Genomic DNA, 23,809 nt, shown 5'->3' with positions numbered 1-23,809 from the left:
TCTGGATTAAGTGAGCACTGTCTGTGAGGATGATGCTGCAATGACTTTGCTCTAAGTCTTGCTTAGCCAGCAAAATCTCCTGTGTGAACAGAACAGTTTTTCTTTCTGCTGAGAAACCAGATCAAACAAACAATGGGGGCCATGGAACAGTCCTCCTGCTCCCTATTCTGATTAACATTCCTCAGCAGAGTCCCCAGCTGTAAAACAAGGCCTCCCAGCTCCCTCAAGAGGTGCTCTCCCAAGGACCTGCCAGCTTCAGGGGAGCTGGCAATGACTCCACAAAGCTGTGCTGAACACTACAGGAGGAGAAGGCAAATCAAATGGGACAGCAGGGGAGAAAGAACACATCTGTCACCTTGATGAGTGGGTGACTCTTTGGGAAGGGCCAGGATTCTCATGGCAAACCAGGACCAGCTACTCCCAAGTGTGTGTCAAGAGGAGATGATATCTGCAAGATCTCAGCAGAATTTAGGTGCAGACAGGAAAGGCCAAGATGCTTCAATTTAAACAAATTATCCAGGCTGCTATGGAAACCTCAAGGATGGAAAAGATCTTTGAAAACAAACCATAGTGAGGCAGATCTCCTATCCACTCTGAAAAGGGTTATGACCAGAATAGGCAAAGTGGGTGTTAAATGCTTTTCAGCTAAGGCAGTAGTAGCAGCACTTGAGGAGGAGGCGTTATGGATTCACAGCACCCATCATACACACATCTTTTATCCCAAACACCAGGAGAACAGTCCTCTATATTTTGCCAACACTATAGTATGAAAATTCTGACTTCTTAACCCCTTCCTGGCACCTTGTCTCCTTCTCCATTACTATTGTAGCTATAAATTACTATGTGTAGTTATACTAACCCCTCAAGTCACAACAAACAGAAGACACAGGTGGAATTCATCTGATACAGATGTAAAATTACCCATGGCTTTAAAGCTAATCAAAACTTAATATCCTAAAGAGTTCTTTTTCACACAAAAAAACCCGCCCCAAAAACGCACAAAACTAAGCAAAACCCAACAAAACACAAACAAACAAAAGCCCAGAGCAGAGAAGTGACAGAGGTTTGCTACTGATTTCAAATGGTGTGTGCTCAAATCAACCCACTATGGCCCAAAAGTGCATCAGACATACTCCAACCTCACCAAGAGTTTGTGCTTGAATATTCAAGTTTTCTGTGATGAAATGATTACAAGGAGCATGGGGGTGGAGTGATGTCTGACAGTGTGGTTAATTAGTAATGTAATAGTATTAATGTATAATGAATGATGTAATAAACTAATGTATTAGTAAATTAATAATAGTTTATATAGCTATTAAATAAATGAATGGTTACATATGGACCCAGCTGTGGTTTTTTTTTTTCAGAACAGCTCCATCCTGTGTGTTCCCTGAGGAAGGCAGGCTACTGTCCATCCCTACCCAACAGTTCCCATTCATCTGCTCCTCATCATCAAATCTGAGGGCCATTACACTTTGAATGGCTGTTTTGGAAAAGGGAATCTTACCTGGGGTTACTAGTAGATTCCATCTGTTTGAAAGCCAGAGATGAACAGTTTTGAAGAAGGCAATTTTTGAGCATTTTTTGGAAGAAACACACACTGCTGAAATCTTCAGGGACCCTTCCAACCCAAACCATTCTGTATTTCAAACAAAAGGCAAAAAGTAAACCCACAGTTTGGATCTTCCACATAAAAATGACACAGAGATGTTCTGTAAGCAAAGCAGCTCTCAGCAGTCACTGCAGCCCCTCAGATGGACAGAATCTGATGCCAACTGCAAAAACAAAACTCTCAGGCCAGGGCCTTGCCCTCAAATCCTCTGTGAACACATAAACAGTGTATTTTATGTTACCTCGGTGTACTCTGAGTTTAAATAATTTTTCAAGAAGTTTTTGGCCGAGAATATCACAACAGTCCTGAGAAGAAAGCAAGCAAGCTTTATAACTGGAAAGTAATTCTTTTGGATGACATTTTTAGAAATACTGTTTTCAAATCCATGTGACTAGGGGAAAGGTTCCTCTACCTATCTTTAAAAATGAAACTTAACTGCATATTCACCATTCTAAACATGCTGCCTTTTGCACCTGACTGCAACAGCAGAAACAGCTGAACAGCAGCACAAGAAATGTGCAAGTTGCCCTGGTCTCTATTGAAAAACCTTTAGGTGCCATGGGAACACCACCAGCTCAAGAACCCTCAAATCTCTCTTTTGTGCACACCCATTTTGAGAACTCAGCAGGAATGCCTGTAGCATTCATGAACAAATTTCCACCAACAGGAAAGAAGTCCCTGCAGAAAGGCCCCCTGAGCTCAGGGCTGGAATCTCCTCTGCTCAGCCATTCCCTGCTATTTTGGCAGGCAGGGGGTTGCCATTTGCTGCTAACCTGGCTAGCTGACTCTTGGTGAGGAGGTGGGGGAAGGAAGGAAGGACCCACAAGCTCCCAGCTGACAAAGAAACTTGACCTCTAGGCCAACTGTTCCCCTTGCAGCCAGCACACACAGGACAGGCTGGGAAATGATGCCATATGCCTTCTCCTCACTGTAAAACAGGTTTGGATACAGTGAAGATGACACGTGAGAGAAAGCAGAATGCAGTAGTCTCCAGCAACAAAAGGAGTGCTGGGGGATAGAACATTTCTCCTATAAATCATTTCATTTCTGGGGAGGAAAACTTGGTCTTCTCCCAAATCAAAGGAAGTACTAAACCAAAATTTGCTAACATTACAAACTGAAACCAAGAAAAGGAAGTGAAAAGCTACTCTTCCACAACAGTATCAGCCTCCAGGGTCCTGCCATTAGTTATGTGCCACAGATTCACCGAATTCAAATGAACTGCATTTTCCACAGGCTGAGGTTTGAGGGTTTAAGTCTCCAACTCATCCCCATCTCCTACTCTTTCTTGCAGCCTGGCTGCTCTTAATACAGTGAAAATAAAGGGAGCTTGTATGAACTGATATGGACGAAAGTGTTGTCTTCTCAAAATACCTTGAGAAATCAGCACTGTCCCTTGGTTAAGAAAAACCACTCTCTGTGAGGACTGCCAAACCTGGACACATACACAGGTATTTGCACAAAGCTCCAATGACTCAAAGAAAGTAAATATGAAAGCGTCTGCCTCCTTCAACTCTGATTCCCATGAAATACATCATAGTGCCTAGACAAAAGATTTAAATGCAAGGAAATACCATTAAAAAAATTTCTATACAAACTGGAATGAAAGTGGAGACATTATTAGATTACAAAGATAAGTTTTCTAGTAACATTCATTCATTTTAGCATAATAATGCATGGTTGTTTAGGTAGAAAAGCTGTTTCTAAGAAATTATTCTGCCCAATTTCAGACCATAGGGAGTGAAATGGCTCAATGTTTATGTTCTTTATGTCATCAATAGCATTAAAATATGGGCATAACTGAGTATTAACAACTTGATTCTTCTTACCAAATAAGAACTTTAACCACAGCAAATACTGGCTAAGAAAAGACAGGTATTTTCTCAATACCAATTTATTCTTACAGCAAAGAGGGACATTAGCTTGGTTAACAAAGCTAATGTGTTACAAGGCATAGGACATTTACCTTTGCTTAGATCCTACTGCAGGCAGACATTGAAGATGGACCAAACCTATGATTTGATCCTGTACAGTGATGGTATTTAGCTGCAGTAAGAACTTCATCACATAGGCAGCACTCCTGACTTAACATCCAGACTGCAGTCATCAGCCCACTGCTTCCCAGCAGCAGGTAAAATTGAGGGAGCCTGGAATCTGGTCTGAGGTGCTGACTGCTGATCTGTGACAGCAGAGGCTCAAGAGACAACCATCTGAGTGATATTCTTTAATGTAATATGCATGACCCAGAAGCAGGGTCGTCAGATGTCTCTGTTGCTTGCCTTCGCCTTGTCCTGTCTACAAGGATAAACAGTTAGGATAAAATCTGACCACAGAGTGCACAGCAGAAGAGAGCCTTGACCCTGTGTTCCACTAGACACCAGTAAATTTCAAGTAGTTATTTAAGTTATGAAACTGATTGCTTAGTTGAAAAAGACTCTACAACCTACAGATAAAAAGCAGTGCACCACCCTTTGGTGAAATGAGTAATACCCAGAGATCATCACCAAGTGCAGTTTTCTCATTTCTGTACAGATACACAGAGGTAGCTTTGCATCAAAGAATCCCATCGTGTCATTACTTCCAACAGAGATCACAATGTGGGAGTAAAGGAGAGACAGGACAAGGTGCAAACTATCTGCTCACTGAATCTGTCTGCTTCAGTTGGGACCTCTCAAAACTTTCACATGCTTTATGCTCTTTTAAGAATAATCACTGTTCACAAACTTAAAGCCTGTGATTTAGTATCATCTAATAACATATTATTTCTGTCCACATAACACAGGCAGCTTCTGATTGCCAAAGATCTTCAAAATATCAACTCTTCTCCCCGTGACTTCAAGGAACACTGTTCCTGTAAGGCTTCCTTCAAATCTGCAGCAATCTAAGGCTCTAGATCTGCTGTGGGTGTTTATCCAATGATGTCCAAAGTGGCTCTTCACTTCCAACCTCCATCAGGTTCTGGATAAATGATCCTAAATGTCAGGTTTATCCGTTCATCTCTAGAATGATACTCCTTAGGCACTCGATGCTGTAAGTGGCATTAGGAAAAAAAAAAAAAAAAGGCATGAGCTTATGCATTTAAAATACAGGTAATCAAACAATGACTAAAACCTTCATTTCCTATGATGGCTTTTTATTCATATTTCTAAACGCTTAGGTAAGGTAAAAAAATTGGGTTCTGACTGCTCAGGGCCACTGAGAACAAAAAGTCTTTGTACAATACTGTAGAATTCTTAAATTAAGTTACAATTTTTGATATTCCAAGTTTCTATATTGATTTTACTCTTCTCACTGCAGGCTGCAACCTTTGTTACTAAACTTTAATGCTGGAACATCTGAACTGATTCCTACTGCATCACTTGGCACATGAAAGCAAACCCATTGTTTCTGTGAGTGCTTTCAAATTCTGAGGAAGAAAGCAATACTAATGCCTTGGAAAACAATTGTGCCACTGGAAGCACAATGTCCCATACATTCATGGGAGTGCCTCAGCATATCTGGAAAACTGCATTGCAAGTAAAGAACAAACAGTGTCAAGGAGTTCTTACCTGCCAATCCTCCTGGGTGGCTCCTTCCATCACCAACAGTGTCCCATGATCAAGTGGGATTCTAAGTCTTTCTACATAAGTATAGTCTCCATCCTCCTCCTAAAAGGAAACATTAGACACTGAAGAAGTAGGCATGTGCATTTGGTAGAAACCAGTCCTTTACAGCAGAGCTCAAAAAGGCTATGAGGGAAGAAGAGGAGGCAGCTCTTCAAAGATTTAGAAGTCTAAGCAAACCTCTCTGTATCTGTATTTCATATAAAGTCCAGGAGCCAAGCATTTTAACAACGAAAGAAGCCATTGTACCTCACTGCCTGGATGCCACAGGCAAAGTTCAACAACCAGTTCCTGTATTTAGTGCAACATTCTGGAGTGAGGCAGCGAACCTTATGGAAACATCTTAGAAGTCCAGTGTGGGGATATTCTGCAATAGCCACCCTAGATTCCAACAATTAACTACTTCATCAAAAGTAAAACCTTCCTGCTATTCTGAATTTCTCTTATTACAACATCACATGCTGCTATGGCACTTGCTGCTGGAAGAAGAGTTTTTCTTATTAAAAAAAAAAATCTTTTCCTATAATATCTTCTAAAACAAGTTGTCTTAATCCACTTAAACCACTAATCAAAGCAGAATGCTAGACTAAAAGCAAATAACTTGCAAACCTTTGTTAAGTCTTTAAATTATGTGCAATTTTAAAACCCAGATACAACAACTAGACATAGTGACACACTCCAGCAGTGGTCTCCCCCATGCCACATGAGTGGGAACAGCAACTCCCTACTGCTTTGCATTATCCTTTCCAACTTTAAATCAGATTCATACACTCTATGTCAAGTGTGTAGTGGTCCAACTTGAAGAAGCTCTGTCCTTTTACAAGTTCATGGCTTGCTCAAAATAATCAGGCAGCATAACAAATATTGGGAAAATTATGCCCTAAACTAAAAAGAGTTTGATTTTCAAAAAACTAACTGGGAATGTGTGCATGTTTATAAGTAAGATGCAGCTAGAAAGATGACTGCACTTTGTAAAATTTAATAGAGTTTGTCTGGTACCAAGTCAGTATCAAGAAACATTTTCTTATCTTCAGTGGAAACAAGGAAAAAATTTCAGAAAGAGGTATTATAAACATAACTGCTGAGGAAAAGCAGAGAAATACCACTGCACAAGTACCTTCTATTTCAGAGGATTGCATCATTTCACTTTGTGATGGACAACAGTGGGCTTATTTTTATCTCTTGCTCATCTCAATTAAAAAGGAATTCTGCTAGGATAAATGATTTAGGAGAAAACACCCTTTTGGCTTAGAAAAGTCAATATATAAAAACAGCAAATACTTCTGGTTTAAATGGGACACCTCTGAACTCCATTTTAGTTAGAAAAATATATTTTTATGTCAATTTGCTTTGCAAAGCCAGTGAAGTTAAACAAAAAGTTTTACTTTCTTACATGTCATTACTGTCAACCAAAGCTCATTTCAGAACTTTCATTCCTAGAGCTGATGTCAGACACACAGAAAACTCACTTTCAGAGGTCAAGAAGTTTATGAAGGAAATTTATTTTTGACATTTAAGGTGAAAAAGACTTTCTGGTAACAAACATGGAAAGAAGTGCATCAGGTGACTTCTTTATGTCCACTTTGTAACTCTACATATGTACCACAAAACCACCTGCTTACAAAAACAGGCATAGTAAAGCAACTGTTCTGCTTTTTAATATATCAGAATATTTATAATCTTGAGCTACACAGCCAATACAATCCAAGCTTTACCTTATCCAAGTACACTGGCTAAACCTTTTTTTTAAATTCTTAATTACAGTAACTACAGTTAGTAAGTAAGGAAAGCTGAGTGTGAGTTGATGGGAAGCTGTAAATACAAAATCTGTATGAATTCCTGGACTCCATCAAGGTTGTTTTCTTAAAATGCTACCAAAATCAAAACAAGAGAAGACCTAGTATAAATCTATATAAATCACCCAAGTTTGCTTTTAAGTCTCAGGAAGGTTTATTGCTATAGTAGTAGGAAATGGTTTCTGGACAGTATAGAGGAATCTTCTGTTATAAGGAAAAGTAAATGGAAACATCCTGTAGAAGAACATATAAATAATAATGCAGTTAATAATTTTTAATTACAAAAATCTGCATCTTTCATGGGGAATACTGGCTCCTAGTCTTCTGCTTCACCTATTTACCTACTACCAAGAGAATTATCCTTAGAAAAGTTCCAATCTTGTATTTTTCAGATTTCCTCTTGAATGTATTCCTCTTCTCCAGTTTACATCTCTAGCACCAGCTGTGTCAACACCCTACTCCACAACAAAGTAGTTTCACCTATCAATACTTCTGCATTTAACATGCTTATTTTCACTGTCTCTGACAAAATCCTCACTGCAGTTTTCTCTACAGATTCAGTAATGATGAATATCAGTTATACTGTCCTTTCCTCACATAATGCACTGCCTACCTTTAAATCCCTCAGTCCTGCAGCTGAGCTCTCCCTTCTTCCTCTCTGCTTGTCTACAGCTCCTCAAACCCTGCCAATACTGGTGGAAAACACCACCTCCTCCTCTGCAGCCACCACTGTCTGTGAGTCTCTTTCATGCCAATCTGAAAGTTCAACCTGCCTCATTCTTGATCTGAACCTCTGCTTACACCATGCTCCCACATTCATCTTCAATTAGGTCAGTTAATATACAAAGGGTTATTTTTTTTGCTGTTTCCAGAAGTACAAGGAGGTCTTTACCTTCTGCTAGGAAAAAAGGACTGTGCTTCAGGGATTCATCTGAAAAACAGACCAATCTGAAGGCTGATTCTTTGAACACCATGAATATCCTGCTATTATCTAAAAAGTGTGGAGTTCCCTCCCCTCCCAGCAGCCATCAATTTCTTTGATTATAGATGGAAGAAGAGCAAGCTGACAGCTGGTTTTCCAACTCCTTTCACAGTTCACATGGCCATTTGCTGGACAGCCACCCAGCTGGTCCCTATGGCACCCACCCCTCTGCCACAGGGCACCTCCCAGTGGAACATGGCACGTGGCAGTTTAGTGGGACATCAGGTATCATCACCCTTCCCCCTGTATTAACATTCCCCACTCAGCTTCAGCAGGACACAGCCAGATAACCTGCCACTGCCTCAGAGCTGAGGAGTGAACAATCAAAAGTAAAAAATGGTAGTGAGGGTGCATCAGAAACACCCATCCCACAGAGTGAAATCAATTCCTCCCAATTGGGAGGATGAAGTCAGGTCCAAGTGGGCTTGGGGGCTTGAGGCTGTGGGGGAATGGGAGGAGGTCACAGTGGCACAGTGATGACACTCAGGCTGCAGGCAAGCACAAGAGGACTCACTGACTCAACAATAGCTCTGTGAACTGTGTATGAATCACAGCTCTAAAGCAAAGCAATTGTCTCCTCATTTCAGTGTAGGCAGGAGCTACAATGATGGGGGCAAGGGGAGCAAGGAAGTAGGAGCAAGGTGAAAGTAATTTACTGGAACTGAAGAAGAAAATAGAAGAAACCACATCACTGTAGATTTTTTAACTATGAAGTAGGCATTCAAAAAAACCCTAGAAACCATTTAAAACAAAGGAAAAATACCAGCTGCTATCATGTAACTGGTCCAAATAAACAGAAAAGGCTGTATTTAGAAAAAAGAATGCTTAAAATGAAAAATTCCAGCAGGCAAAATAAAACAGTTTCTGGAGTTATGTTAATTCCCATGAAGTATCTTTATTACAGTGAGGAATTTACACCCGAAATGTATTTGCAGCTTTTTTTACATGCACTGGGCTGAAATCTTGGTAAGGATTATTTCTAATTATCCACAAAGGATGCTTGTTTGGGAAGATACAAATAGTAGTGCAAGTAGTCTCTACACTCCTTTACCCTCTATTATATGATGAAGAATAATCCAGTACAGTGCTCACCAGAAAGAAAAAAAGAGAGGAACCTTTCAGAACAATTTTCAGGATAATAAAAAAACCCACTTGAACCTAAGTAACTTTTTTTTCATTTTTGCCAAAGGAAAAAAGATTTCAGATTGTGTGATTGTTTCAGAGTGGCTTACATAAACACCACCAAATTACTAACAGACAAATGTCAAAATTCAAACAAACATGCACAAAAAATGCAATACATCAACACCACTGGTCATCTTTTCACTTAGAAAAACGGAATTTTATTCGCTATCAGGTTCATCCACATTTCCAGATATAATCTAGGAAGTACTTGCAGAGATACCAACACAAAGTCTCTGAAGGCTCTGATCTAGTACTCTTCAACTGCCCTTCAAGCTGTGACCTCACTTGTGGTACACAGAGTTTTGTACTCAGTACATGATCCCACACAGGAAACCACATTTTTCCTAGTACCATTTATCCACAGTGATGTTCTACCACAGTATCTCTCATCTTGTATGTTCATTGTATCTTTCATCTCAAAATACTTAAAAGCACTTACAAGAACAGAGGGAAATGAAGGCCTTTGAACCCCTAGAATCTGAAATAGAACAATGTTGGCCCTCAAAGTGGTTTAATTTTGGGAGGAAAAGGATTTACTTTCTATTTCCCTCCTCAATAAAGATTAGCTCTGGAAAACTCAATGTACTGACACTGGCTGAATCCAGGGAGTGCCTGAATGCCCATGATGATTGTTAATCTCAATTCCTTTTGTTTAGATTACATTCCTCTTCTGTAACTTGCTTTTTAACATAGGAATGATCAAACTTCAAAGATCTACAATCAATTTTAACTTCCTTTTAAAGAAAGAGAGAATGCTAGAGTACAATAGAGTATGAAAATTACTTCTTTGGTGGTACAGCCTGAAAGGTTGTAATTTCCATCAGAGCCTCTTGTAACTCCCACTTGGCAAACCATCTATTGTCACAGGATGCTCTTGGGAACTTCAGGCTTTGGGAATGTGGGAAGAATACGTAATGTGTGCCATGTAATTACTAAGTATGAGATCCCTTAGGCACAGGACACACTTAATAGCAACTATTTCAAAAATCTGCACATGGGGATTCTACCTCAGAAAAAAGGTACATCACACTTGCAAAAGGAATACACTTCACAGATAGCAAGACTCAGCCAGTCAGAAATATCAGGTCAAAGGTACTAAAAGCAATGAAGAGAGCTTGAGGGATACATCTATAGAAACCCATCCATCTCTGGAAGAAAAGGGAAGAAATCGTGCTGTACAGATTAAATAAGGCAGCCAAGTACAGATGGCACAGACTGAATTTCCCCTTTGCTAATAGTGGGTGTCTTTTCAGAAAACCTATAAGGTGCCTATGAGGCACCTTACTCAAGAACTAGGATTGATTTTTGAGACAGAACCTGCAAAGTTTATTCTTATTCATTGATGGGGAACACAGGCACTTCTAAAATGAATCCGAGCACCATTTACAGCTTTCTAGATGAACAAACTTTCCAGCTGACATTTTATTATCAACAAGTATCAGGAATAATTGCTCATGCTATGCCCACTGACATAACAGATTGGTTATGTGATCTCAGGCTCAGGAGCCAAGATTAAATTCACTTCAGGCAATAAAGAATTTACAAATTGGAAAACTGGTGAAAACTACAAACTATTTGCTTTGTGGTTCAATTTCTGACCTTTGCTGTTCAGACTATGTGACCCAAGATGACTCTTATGGGCAGGCTTCAGGATGTCAGCACAGGGTTTTCCTGTAGGCTGGTAATTATTACCTCTGCTTTCTGTACTACCTACTCAGAATAAATAGCAGATAGCAAACTTTTTTCCAAAGTTGTCAAAGACTGCACAAGTAGAAAATTCATCTGAAACAGGACACCCTAAAATAAGGCCTGTATTGCCAACAAATGTGAATCCTTTACTTGGATAAATACGAACTGTAAAGTTTAAGCTGGCTTATAAACAAAGCACTCCCAAGCACAGCACTTTATCTAGAAAGAGAATTCACTACTGAATCACCAATTAACTTCCAGAAGATATTCCATACATCTCCATACATCAAAGCAGAGGATCTCTGTCTAGCCTGTGAGAGCTTTCCAAGGCATTTTATGGAAAAGAAACAAGCTTCTTCCTGCCCCTCAATCTAAATACACACATGTCAAAATGCAAACACTGTTAAGAGGATTTTTTCTTACAAGAGCAGTCAGAACTGCTCTTCACCCCATGTACACTCTACATTACATAACACTGCCCTAAGTTTAAGAAAATGGTAGCAACTCTTTGATTCATTTGCAGAGTGTAAGTCCACTTCCAGCATCACTTATCTCATTTTAAGTAGCAGCATGGGCCCTTATTTAGGCAGAAGACTGCCCAGGTTCCAATTTCACTGCAGCATTACACTACACTGCTGCACATTATTAGAGTGGTCCCATCCCCATCTTCAGGATGTCATGGTCCAAGACATTTCTTATCTCTACACTTATTTCACAGAGCTTTCCAAGTTGTGCTTTCATTAATTTTGAAATGCTTTAGGAATTAAGTTCTCTTAAATGGGGAAATGATAACCATATTAGTAGCTATAAGACTGTTTCAGTGATATGAACACTCACAGGAGAAGGCTTTTTCCTCATCTCAAAGGTCCGAGTAGCACCAAAGCTGAGTGAGGCAATGACAGGATTTTTCCCCAGGGATGGCTCATCATCACTGTGCCAGTCCACACTGTCCTTCTCGTTCCGGTAGAGGTTGCAGAGAAGGGAGTTGAAGGTGTAGCCAGTGAACTCCTCAATGCGCTCCTTCAGCATGGTCAGCACAGGATGCCACTGCAAGCAGCAGAGGGCAATGGAAATGCCATGAGCGCAGGCCAGGGGCAGGTAATGCAAGACAGAAGGCAAAAACTACTAAGAAACAAAATATACTGCACTTTAATCACAATAAATTTCAAATCTAACAAATCCCTCACTGCAATTCTGGTGATATTTTAGTAGAGCAGAGGAATGGGCTGGGCTTTCTGCAAAATAAGCACACGTTACCCATCACTCAATACTAAATCATCTCTTAAAACGCTGAAGCCAGGCTGCCTTTCATACTAATGCAGGCAATCAGTGACTAAATGACACTGCTCTCAACTGCCTGCAGCTGCTGACAGAGAACAAGAGGAAATGGTTGGCATAACACAGCCCTCTGTCCCCACTCTGTTAGCACAGCTTGTTGAGCTCAACTCATCACCTCTTGGGGTTTTCACTTCAACACTATAACTCTTCAGTGGGTCACAAAACCATTAAGCATCATGTGAGGAATTAATGTTAGGTAAATATAACTTGCAGTTACTGAACATATCAGGAAAGCAGTAATACAACAAAAAAGAAAAACAAAAAACCCCCAAGAAAGTTGGCTTGCAACTGGGGTGCCTGAATGTGCAGAAGAGTCCAACAAGAATTACTGAGAACACTTTACAGTGACCAACCAGGACTAGATTTCTTCAACTCCCATCACAGAAGTATATATTACTAAAATGTTACCATGCAGTGAATTTTACAATGTAGTTAAAAGGTTTGTCACTACTACAAACCTGTAGCAGTGGAAGTAGTTTTGTTGAAACATTTGTTGAAACAACTCTATCGCTGCTTACAGAGAAACATTTTCTAATAGCAAAATTAATTTAGGCACAAACACTGGATTATATCTAGAAGTGCTGCAATCACACCAATTCTTACCAAACAAAAAAGGAGGGACACAAAGCTAATTACTCCAACAGATCAAGTATTTAAGAGAATAATCACTTCTGGCTAAGCTGTGCACTAAATGACATTTTACTCAGGATATTTTCGTGCTAGAAACCCTATTCTACATGTAGGGACTGTGATATTTACACCATCTCCTACTTCTTCTGAGCTGTAGGTACTCCCACTTGCAAAGCTCTGTGAAATGTCAGTGTCCATGTGCAGTGGATGTGCCCATAGGCAGCTTCCAGGTGGAGAAGGGCTGGCTTCCAGCTGTGCAACTTCTCCAGTGTATCTAATCTTCTGCTTGAGTTTCTTTTCTCAGTAAAAAGGAGTATTCAGGAATAGAAGATAGAACCAGCCTAAAGTGACTTATTTAGGCCTTGAACTTTTTGGATGAGAGAAACAAGCCAGTGGCCCAATGAGTGGTAAAACTCAAAACTTGATGCAAACTGAGCAGCAATGGAGTTCACAATAGGCAGTTCTGAACTTATTTAAATCATAAGTCTACAACTGAATGATTTTGTGAGGGCACCTCCAATCCCTAAACCAATTCATCTTCCAGAAAAGCCCACTTAAAATAGTATTTCACAAATAAGTACCAAGTAAATGCCTGTTTTTTCACCACAAGTTGCACGGGTCATAGAATTTTTAACTTCCTTTTTGTTAAGACTACAGAATGTTCTCAACTTATGTTAAATACCGCCTTTCTAACTCTTCCCAAACATCCCACTTTGGCAGCAGTTCTGGCACTTGGGACACTCTTCTTTCATGCTATCCAGCTTTCAACAGTGACACCTAATTACTGCCATGGGAATTTTAAACAAAGCAATACCAAGAGACAGGATGATGGGACAACAGGCAGAGAAAGAAAGAGAGTGTGAGCAAGAGAGACAGAACATGAAAAAAACATCATTGAATCACTCAGAAGGTTTTTAACTCTTCCAAAACAGTGTGGGAAATTACATGCTACAATCTGGAGTTGCTGAGCAGATGAACTGCATGTGTGAATTTCATAGCATCCACATAGCAATCAAAATACGCCTAGTATTGAACCTAAGTGTTTCTGAAAGTAACTATTTCAGTAATTGGCATGACTGTATCTTTACAACAAAAAAATCAGTATAACTGTGTGCTGTACAATCTCCCATACAAAGATGCTTAGAGTAAGTAACACATAGCAATTCAGAGTTTTGTCCAAAACTACAGTGACCCAAAGCAAAACATTAAACTCTAGAGTAGCAACTTCCTTTTGGCAACATTTGGCAACCAGATCATGCTGATCTCAGTCAACTCACTCATAAAGTGTACTTTATAAAACTGACCACATTCCAGTGGTCCATCTCAAATGAAATGCTAATAGATCCTCTAGATAACCAGAATAGAGGATAGAGGGCATTTTTGTCTCGATCTCTGTAAAGGATTTCAACTGCAGACAATAATAAAACACATGCAAACATGAACATACATTTGGATTTGGCTGCATTGTTATCCTGGAGTATGTGTAAGGAAGTTCCCCATACCAGGATGTAAGCCGTGGTTCCTCAAAAGATACTTCTGAAAAAAAACAAGAAGACTTTCTCAGTTGCCCTATCAAAGGATTTGAAAATGGAAAGATGATGCAATTTGCCAAGAAACTTGATCAAAAAGAGACTGTCCATTCACCTTACGCTAAAAAGCAGCCCCTTAAAATCCTCAGCTTTACATAAAAAACTCAAAAGAAGGAATTAAATTATTCAAAAATTATTCAGGTATGCATCTGCAGAGAAATTACCTTGTCAAAATCTTGGAAACATATCCATTCTCTTACCCCTATATGCCAGGCAGAGCAGGGACTGGATGAGATAAAGATAGCAAATGAAACTGAATTTTTTTCTTGTTTTAAGTTCATCTGGTTTTGGTGCCCAGTATGCTGGCATAAATTGCAAGATGCAGATGGATACATTGGAAAGTGTGGAGTAGATGGAACTGCAGCATCCTTGCAACATTACAGAAACAAAATGTAGCAACGCTGGACACAATGTTTTGTCAAATACATGTGTGCTCTATGGTATGACACAAACACGAGGTTAAAAATACTTTCAGCTTCTGAAAAGACTATTTTGGCAACTATTTCTCATGCTGGACAGGTAGCATTCTCCATTATAATGTCCCTTTATTGCCAGCCAAGAAACACACGTGTTGATGACATTTTCCAGCCTCAATCAGTAACTAATCTGCCACATTATCTTACATCAGCTCCTGATGAAAGTGTAATTTAGCTGTAACAGGTGCCCCTTAGTGAACAAATCTAGAATAGCAGCCTCTTCTCCTACTGCCTACTGGAACTAATAATTAAAGCCAAAGGAAAAGGAATACGCTCTGCGGGGATTTTCAGTAGAAGAGGAAAAAATGAAAGAAACCTCCAAAACCACAGTTTTTGCAGTATTGCTGGGAGATTGTGTGATGGTGACCAGACCTAATTTTAAAAAATGAGTGAGAAAAAGAACTGGAGGACAGAAGAAACAGTAAAATTTCAGTAAGATTTTAAAGACAGGCAATTTAAATTTGGAAATATTTCATTTAGCTGGCAACAGTAATGTGGTATTGGAGATTAAAAAAGTAAGCTGCAGCAGTCTTCAGATATGCATGGAAAACACGCACGAAAACTTGAAGAAGTGGTAACACTGAAAGTGAAAACCAATTCCAAACAATGCAGAGATTCTGGTATGGAACTGACCTGTGAATGACCTGAAAAGGTGGTCTACACACCCCTTACCCTGTCTGATGTGAGTTCGCTGACCCCAGGGGATGTCTTGGAGGAGCTGCTCAAACATCCAGTCTGCCTGTTCTGAGTCAATAAAGCCAGGAATCAAATGAACCCTAAGGATGAAAAAGAAAAATGGAAGAAATATCCATTTCTACATCTGCTCTGGGAAAATATTTTCATTTCCAGGATTCCCAAAGGAGTTAAAAACGGCTGTAATGCACCAAAAGTCAAAGCCCAGTATTCTGATTCTCACCACAGCCAAAGCAAGTGTGAAGGAAAGAACAGAAGGGCTCCTGTGGAGTCTTACCCTCACCAAATGCATGTAATTTCTTTCCAAAACTTATAAAAACATATGACAACCAGCAACACACCGTGAATTCCAGAACCAGCAACATATCATGAACTCCAGAATCAGCCATATGCTGTGAAAAATGTCATCTTCTACTTGTTATTAACTTGACTTCTGATAAACCAGAGAAATCTGGTTTTATTATGGTAATACAATCAACATTAAGTAAACAACTGCCCTTTATTCACCATCTCCACATCACTCAGAATTTGACAGCAGTTTATCCCTACTGCCACTCCTATTCTCTTTTTCAAAGCATAAGGAAAAGTATTTAGCATAAGGACTATAATAAAAAAGTATTTAATGTCTCCTATTTTTTAATTTCCATATGTACATCTAATATTTTGATTGGACTGTCATTCAAGAATCACAGCCACTGTGGTGGACTGCAGAGGAGGAATGCTGCTAACAAAAACTTACTTTCACAAGTACCCCATGCCCCAAAGATGTCAGAGTATATAACAAAGATATTAAAAAAAAATGCAAATCTGATTATTAACTTTGCAGAAATAGATATATTCCATCAGTCTATTATGAAAACAAACTCCAGAAAATGCAGGACAACCTGGCTGACTGTCTGTCTTGTCTATTTCCAGTTGGTCAAAGCTTTTACTTTTCAAAATGCATTGAAAATTTATTTGCATCTTTAGAAGAAACTAAGATGAAGGCACAAAAATAAAATGATAATCAGAAGAAATTAAATAAATGCAGAAAAATTACTATGTCCTTGGCATTTTTTCCACTATTAATAAAAATCTATCAAATTCAAAGGAAGACGATTAATACTGATATTGCAGCTAAGTCAGCAAGGTAAAATGTATTTTATTTAGTAGGAATCACAGAACAAGCAGGTTTTGTTTTGAAATGTCCTGAAGCTGAAATAATTAAGGCACAGCATATAAACAGAAGGGACAATCCTGAGGTTACCACAATTACCTAAAGTTAAATGCCTTTATTAGATTCATTTAAAACAACTCTAATTTACAGCTACATGTTTTGGGCCGCTCTTAACTGTACAACACAGACATCACACACCTGCTAACACAGGAATACTGATCCAAATTTGCATCAGCAACTTACTGTGAATCATGACACAAATGGACACAACCCCTTGTCCTTATTCTGGAAAGAGCACTAGATGCAGTACACACCAGATGTCAAGAGATTTAGTTTTCTTCTCTTCAGTGTTGCTCAGAACCATCTCCCTCACCTGTCACTCAAAAGTATTTCCAAAAATACTCTAAACAGATGATGCACACAAAGTGCAGTGTGCAGCTGCTGAAGTCAGACTTGTTTTCAGAAAGCTGAGTATCACCACAGCACTCTGCAAAAGCAAATAACATTTCATCCACTTACCTAGAAGTGCCAGTTGGTCCCTTGCTGAGCTCATACACACCAGGCTTGCTGAGGATGTAGAAAGAAAAGAGCCATCAGAAAGGCAAACAAAAAATTATCTTGCACTGAGCAGCACAGACTAGAATTGCTGTAGGCCTGGACTAGAGAAAGTTTTCTTTAAAAAGAAAATAAAGTTAGAAAAGAAAAGAAAAAATGTCCTGTATATAAAAGTCAGAGTAAGGCAGCAAGGCATGCTGTAGAAGCAAATGAGTTTGCATGTCCTCCTTTCACCAAAGCCTCTGTACACTTTTAGGGGTCTTAGACAAAAATAAAGAGGGATTCTAAAGGAGACAATCACACATGACTGCAGTCAGATCACTACGTTTGCATTTAGAGGTACACTGACAAAGAAAATTTTACCAAGATAGCCAAACTAAACCTAGCTGGATTTTCAGTACCTCTACCATACACCACCACACTTTGTCACACTTCATGACAAAGTTATCCTGAGAAGATCCCTGTTCCAACACAAAGGGTGACATACAAATACCCAGCTTCACTATTAAACTTACTATCAGCTACCTCTCTGAGCCCTGAAAAGAAGCTGCCATTCCAGCTATATTTGTGGTATATTCAAGAGTAAGTAATTTCCAGCATAGTTTATACTGGGAATGTCCCAAGAAAATGTATGCTGCTAACCAAAGGAGACATACTGGCAATTGTACTGAACCAGAATGTCCAACTGATGATGATTACTGGCTTCCCAGCTGTACCAAAGGCATAAGAACCAGCTAACAGGCTTGAGATCGCCTGATAAAAGGGTTAAAAATCCACAATTTCTACTCTTACCAACCACAGTGACAGAAAAAGGGCACAGAGAAGTCAGCAGGGTACTCACTCTATCACACCTGCCTCAGGAACTCTGCGCTCCACCTGAAAGGGAACAAGACATTACACAGTGAATATTGAAGTATATGGCACTCCCCAGGCAAACAGAACTCACAGTCATCTCTAGTGACTCTGTGTAGCCACACACTGATATGACAGTTAGAAAAACACACCTCAGGATAAGAGGGACATAGTAACAGCTCAGCAACTCCCTCCTCTCAAATGCAGCTACCACTGCAGGCTGGATTTTAACCATCAACTGCCCCCTAAAGGACACTCATTTCTAAGTTATTTGGACTATCACAATACTTGCTATTTATCAACTGCAATCTAGAAAATCCTTATCTTTATATTTATAAAAATATTCTTATGCAAGGAAAAATTCAGAGCAGCCCTAAGAAGCATGGACAAACTTTAGGCCTCTGTCAAATGAGCAAAACACAAAAGATCACACATAAGCAGGAGCTTACACTATGAAGCTGTCTGCACAGCAGAGATAGCTGTGTTTTGTTAAATGACAGACCAGTTTAATCCAGCCTTGGCTACCATTCTGGTTGTCTCAGGGATTTATACTTCTCTTCTCTGAGCTCAGTGGAGTTCTGATTTGCAGGAAGTTATGGCATTGAGCCAACAAGAGGATCAAAATATAGTGCTATACAGATAGCAGGTCTCTGCCACAGGGGAAGGAGAATCTTCCCAGGCCATCTTCAAGGCTTCCAAGCCAAGATGGCAGCCTTTTAACTAAGCCTAGCTTAGAAAGAAGTGCTCATGATTATTTTTTTTCCCCAAGGAAGGAAGTGCCCTCACACTGCATAGAGCACAATATCTTTCATCAGCTGATGGTTCATAAAGTCTATAAAACAAATCCCTCACTCTTCCCCTGTAACAAGTTAAGACAGATACCCCTGATGAACACAAGAAGAGCTCAAACCATGCTTAGGACATTGCACACAGAATTTTCAGTAGAATATATTCTTTTGGCTCTTAAAAAAAAAAGAATAGTTCTGAACAGGCTAAACAGAGGGATTATAACTTTCTGTTTGCCATATATGCAAAACTACCAACTCTGCTTAGTAAAAGCTCAAAGTTCAGCTCAGATTTTAAACAATAGACTATATTCTCAAATATTTTTTATCTATCATTTTAAGTTCAATAACAGATGAGATTCTGCTAGTTCCCTGTAATTTTTACCTCTGATGGCTTTTCAAAAACAAATTGCTTTTGTGCATGATGCTGGTCTTTCTGTTTCCATGCTGGCTTGGCTCCTGCAAGGGCAACGCTGCTGGTCACAGGTGTCTTAGGGGCTAAAACAAAGAGAGAAAAAAGAAATGATCACAAATTTAATATCATAAAAAATATAGTTATGAAAAACTTATGGAATCATTCCTTGGAGTAGTCTCCTATGCTTGGCAGAGACTTCAAACTCTTCAAACCTAAGAGTTAAAATTGCACAGGAACTGAAATTTTTTTATATCTATGTATTTGTTATTCATGGACAAACAACTGAAAACATAGTTTTATCAGAAAGGATGACAACAATAACTTTTCAATTCTACAACAAACACCTATCATACACCAGCAGAAATTGCTCCATGCAGCTGTTTCCCTGTGTATTCCTTCTCTTAGGAAAAAAAAAAAAAAAAAGAGAGAAAAAAAGAGAGAGAAAAGTGCTTTTATTAAAACAGGATATTTTAAACCAGGGAGAAAGTGGAAGAGCAACTTTGGCACACCACTTCAGGTGTTTTATTTACACGTGCAAACAGGCTTTAAAATGGGCCTGACACACAGTCTTCACTCTGCATTATTCAAACAGTGGGGAAAGTATTTTCAATTTTTAATCCCTTTAGGAATAGGAGCGATGAAATGCACCTGTGACAGAAAAGTTTGAGGTCACATGCACAAATCAAAACAGTTGGCTATTCTTTTTCATGATTAAAAAAAAATCAGCTCGCCTAGGACGCTGCAGAGATAGGGACGTTTTATGGAAACTGTAATCAGGTGAATGGGACGTGTTTTGAGCATGTTCGCAAAAACAAAGCAGTCCCTCCTGCAAGACTGGAAACTTTCAAAGCGCTCCTCCACCTCTGCACTCTTTGGTTTCAATGTCTGCTAAAACCCCGTGATGTTAACTCCAACCCTTTCCATACTTCTCTATCTTAGAGTGTTTTCGCCGTGAAAAGCTAAACGAGGGCACACAAGGCGTTTTGTTTTATGGATAGCGACTGGCAGTTCTTACAAAGCAAACCCTGCTCGGCTCTCTCGAGCTGCCCGGAGATGTGTTAGCAGCGCATCCATCCCCCGCTCCGCGTCCAAAACCGCCGCACCTGCGGCACACGCGCAAATTAACTTAGAAACTGGCTTGGAACACCTGCAGTTCAGCTGGACGGGAACGGAGGAAATGGGGCCAGCCCTCAGAGCGGTCGGGAAGTGCAGCCGCAGACCGGCTCTGCTGGCTGGTGCTCGCCCCGCCGCGCCCAGGACGGCAGGGGAGTCCCGGCCTTCGGGCAGCAAGGGAAGGGCGGCTGCGGGCGCTCCTTACCTGCGGGCCGCCCCGCCGGGGTGCCAGCCCAGCCGCCCTGCACCCGGGCCCGCTGCCGCCTGTCGGCCATGCCCGGCCCGGGGCCCCGCGGCCCGCCCGCCGCGCCTGCGCAGAGCCCGGCCCTGCTGCGCAGCCCCGCCCGCCGCGCCTGCGCAGAGCTTCCCTCGCAGGGGCCCTGGGGCGGCGCCCCGCCCGCTGCCGCCCGGCTTGAGCCGCTCCGACACGGGAAACTGCACCCGGGGCTCGCCGGGAACAAAAACACTCTTGGCACCAGCGAGGGACGGCACTGATGCTACCAGAAACTCCCTCCCCTGTTTTCTGACAGGGTAGTCCCAAGGACGTGGACAGCTATTAAATAGGCATTCATCATCGAGCTGAACAGACATTCAAAATCAAAGTCGAGGTAATTTAGGTTAAAAATTAGGTGATTCCCTGCTGCAGCTTGGAAAATAGGAGTGGGAAGCCAACCTGGAGCCCGCCACCACATGAAGAGGAACCGGGGCTGTGAGAACCGCCTTACCTGGGCACCGTCCCGCTGTGCCAGCTGCATGTGCATTCCTGCCATACCTTTCCAAACACCTCCAATAGTTAGAAAATTGTTATTTGGAAATAATTATTTATTAATAGCTTAACAGTTCTAATAAAATTTGTGTTCTGCTGATTTTAAAGTATGAGCACTGTAAAATCATAGAATATCCTGAGTTGGAGGGGATCCAAAAAGATTATCCTAACTCCGGGCCTTGCACAGGACAGTCCCAAATATCACACCATGTGCTTTTTAAAAATGATGGCCAAACACTTCCTGAACCCTGTCAGGCTTGGGGCCATGAGTATTTCCCTGGGGAGATTGTTCCAGTGCCCAAACACCCTCTGGGTGAAGAATTTTTCCTAATACCCAACCCAAGCCTCCCCTGACTCAGCCTCATGCTGCTCCCTTGGTTCCTGTCTCTGGTACCCACAGAGATCAGTGCCTGGCCCTCCATGTCCCCTTGGGAGCAAGCTGTAGACCACGATGACATCTCCTCTTCTCCAGGCTGAACAAACCTCGACTGCTCTTCATAACCCTTCTCCTCCTCCAGGCCCTCCACCATCTTCATAGTCATCCTCTGGACACTTTTCTGTATCTTTCTTGTATTGTGGCACTCAAAACTGCACACAAAATATTCAAGGTGAGGCCACACTAATACAGAGCAGAGCAAGAGAGCCACCTACCTCAACTGGCCAGAGATGCTGTGCCTGAAGCACCCCAGATGGGGGGTAGATGACAGCCAGAAAAACAGATTAATAGCAGCACTGGTTTTAGCATTTAAAAGTACATAACTTTCACTGTTATTACACACAATAAAGAACAATCAGACATTTGAATGGAGCCACAAACATTTTTACAAGAAAAACCTAACACACTAGAACTCAAGAGTAATTTCCATTTTATTTGTTTTACAAAGTCAAAAACATACAGATTTTTTAGTCCAATGCTTTGACATCAGATCCAGAGCAAACCAAATCATGTGCTCTTAGAGAACTAATACCACCAACTTCACCATCCCTGTTCCAAAAAATTAAGAAAACTATGGGATAGGATCTGCATCTCAGATTTGATCAGCACCATTGCATCGGTATTCAGGTTTTTTCAATGTACAGAAATGTTAGCCCAAAATCATGTCTCAGTGCAACACATCCTACTTCAAAATCAGAGCTTGAAATTATTCTTTGAAGGACAGAAAAAAAACCTCCCTCTTCAACCATAGGAAGTCACAACAGAAAACAGTGGTAGCTGTTTGCAATATAATTTGCCTTGTGAGTTTTACTCATTTATGTTTATAAAAAGGAATGTTGGAGACCAACATCTTTAATAAAGAGTAGGCAAATACAGACAACAGCAGTGCAGACTTCTCATGTTCCCTGTGTCCAGGAGTTGGGTAACTTGAGCCTCATAGCAGCATTCCACTTTGGAACAGAACCATGAAACAAATCAGTTAATTTTAATGCAATTAAATTAGAACTGTTCTACTCTTTAAGACATTTCCTGGTTCTCCTTTTCAAAGCTGTCTAAATATTCAGGATTCACATTTCAAAAGACCTCACCAGAAAGACAGACTGATACATAACTTGAAAAAGAATTCAACCACAGTTGCTAACAAGGAGAGTAACTCATTTCAAGCTCTGCATTTAAAGTACCCATAATCTTTTACACAGCAACCAGCATGTAACATGTAACTTGTGACATTTATCTACATTGTGTTATCTCCACCTATTACAAGAGCAGGCACTGAACTTTTAAAAATGTTATTACAAATCATGAAGATTACATATTACTGAAAAGTTAGAATCCATATTCAAGACCAAAGATTTCAAATGCTTTCTGCAATGTTACTTTATGTATATATTTATAGATGAGCTATTACACTTATTTTATTTTTTGGCCCATTTTTCTCAAGTTCATAACCAAAAAAATCATACTGGACTATGTAAGCAGGGGAGCACTCATGAGCTGACTGATAGCACAGAATCCTTGGAAGTATCCAAAACCTGAGCTTTGAGGTCAATACTCTGGAAATAGTGCTAGGTTACCTTTTTACATAATTATGCTCCCTGTCCTCTCCTGCCCACCTGCCCAGGAATATATGAGAACTCCTTTTATTCTGTCCTTCGCCCATGAGCACAATAACAGATACAATGGACACTATATAACCAAGATGTTCCTTAACAGCGGATGTCTGATCAAGTCCATGAAAGTATTTCATAAAGCACAATGCAATTTTAGTTCAAAGCATTTCCCCCCTCCTAATATCTATAAACAAATAAAGCCTATTTCTGAATCAATATTAGAAGTCAACAGTCTTGTTTCACCTGTATCCTCAAAACAAGACTGTTCCCTTGTTAGAAAGCACACCTACAACTGGAGATGTTTTTAAAACATTAGGTCTACTTGATGTTGCAGCATAGTATGGAACCTGCAGGAGTCCCGGGTTCCCAAGATCAAGTTGTTTCCCACTTACTTCTCCTTCATTTTTTTAAAATAACGAGCCCGTATTTGTTTGTTTGTTTTCATGATTAAGTTAATGGCAGTAGATGTGGGTAGAAGAGACACGATCCATCCCTACAAAAAACAAAACAACAAACCCAATTAAAAAAA

General features: G+C 40.3%; 2 protein-coding genes across 3 annotated transcripts in view; both read right to left on the bottom strand.

Annotated features, from left to right (window-relative positions):
• Positions 1-1,604: 1,604 nt before the first annotated feature.
• ALKBH3 (alkB homolog 3, alpha-ketoglutarate dependent dioxygenase) lies at positions 1,605-20,806 on the bottom strand. Of its 2 annotated transcripts, none has more exons than XR_013774593.1 (9): positions 20,674-20,806; positions 19,326-19,438; positions 18,145-18,179; positions 17,268-17,315; positions 15,572-15,675; positions 14,282-14,370; positions 11,700-11,913; positions 5,161-5,256; positions 1,605-4,640 (listed from the first exon to the last, which is right to left on the bottom strand). XR_013774593.1 is itself a non-coding variant. In XM_079308486.1 (9 exons), exons 1-9 carry the CDS (start codon positions 20,741-20,743, stop codon positions 4,548-4,550), a joined length of 861 nt encoding a protein of 286 aa, XP_079164612.1. In that variant the 5' UTR covers positions 20,744-20,806; the 3' UTR covers positions 1,605-4,547. The 2 variants fall into 2 exon arrangements, 1 of the variants encoding a protein (XP_079164612.1); XM_079308486.1 differs by having other exon boundaries at positions 5,161-5,259; positions 11,704-11,913.
• Positions 20,807-22,083: 1,277 nt separating this feature from the next.
• Positions 22,084-23,809, bottom strand: part of HSD17B12 (hydroxysteroid 17-beta dehydrogenase 12) — an 81,072-nt gene continuing 79,346 nt past the window's right edge. The window contains 1 exon segment of the mRNA XM_079308485.1: positions 22,084-23,773. Within this exon segment, the coding sequence (XP_079164611.1) occupies positions 23,669-23,773 (105 nt within the window). The 3' untranslated portion in view covers positions 22,084-23,668.

This window comes from Erithacus rubecula (assembly GCF_903797595.1).
Source record: "Erithacus rubecula genome assembly, chromosome: 6".
In the NCBI taxonomy this organism is placed as follows: domain Eukaryota; kingdom Metazoa; phylum Chordata; class Aves; order Passeriformes; family Muscicapidae; genus Erithacus; species Erithacus rubecula.
Note: the sequence above shows the minus strand (reverse complement) of the source record. Positions and strands in the feature narration are given on the sequence as shown.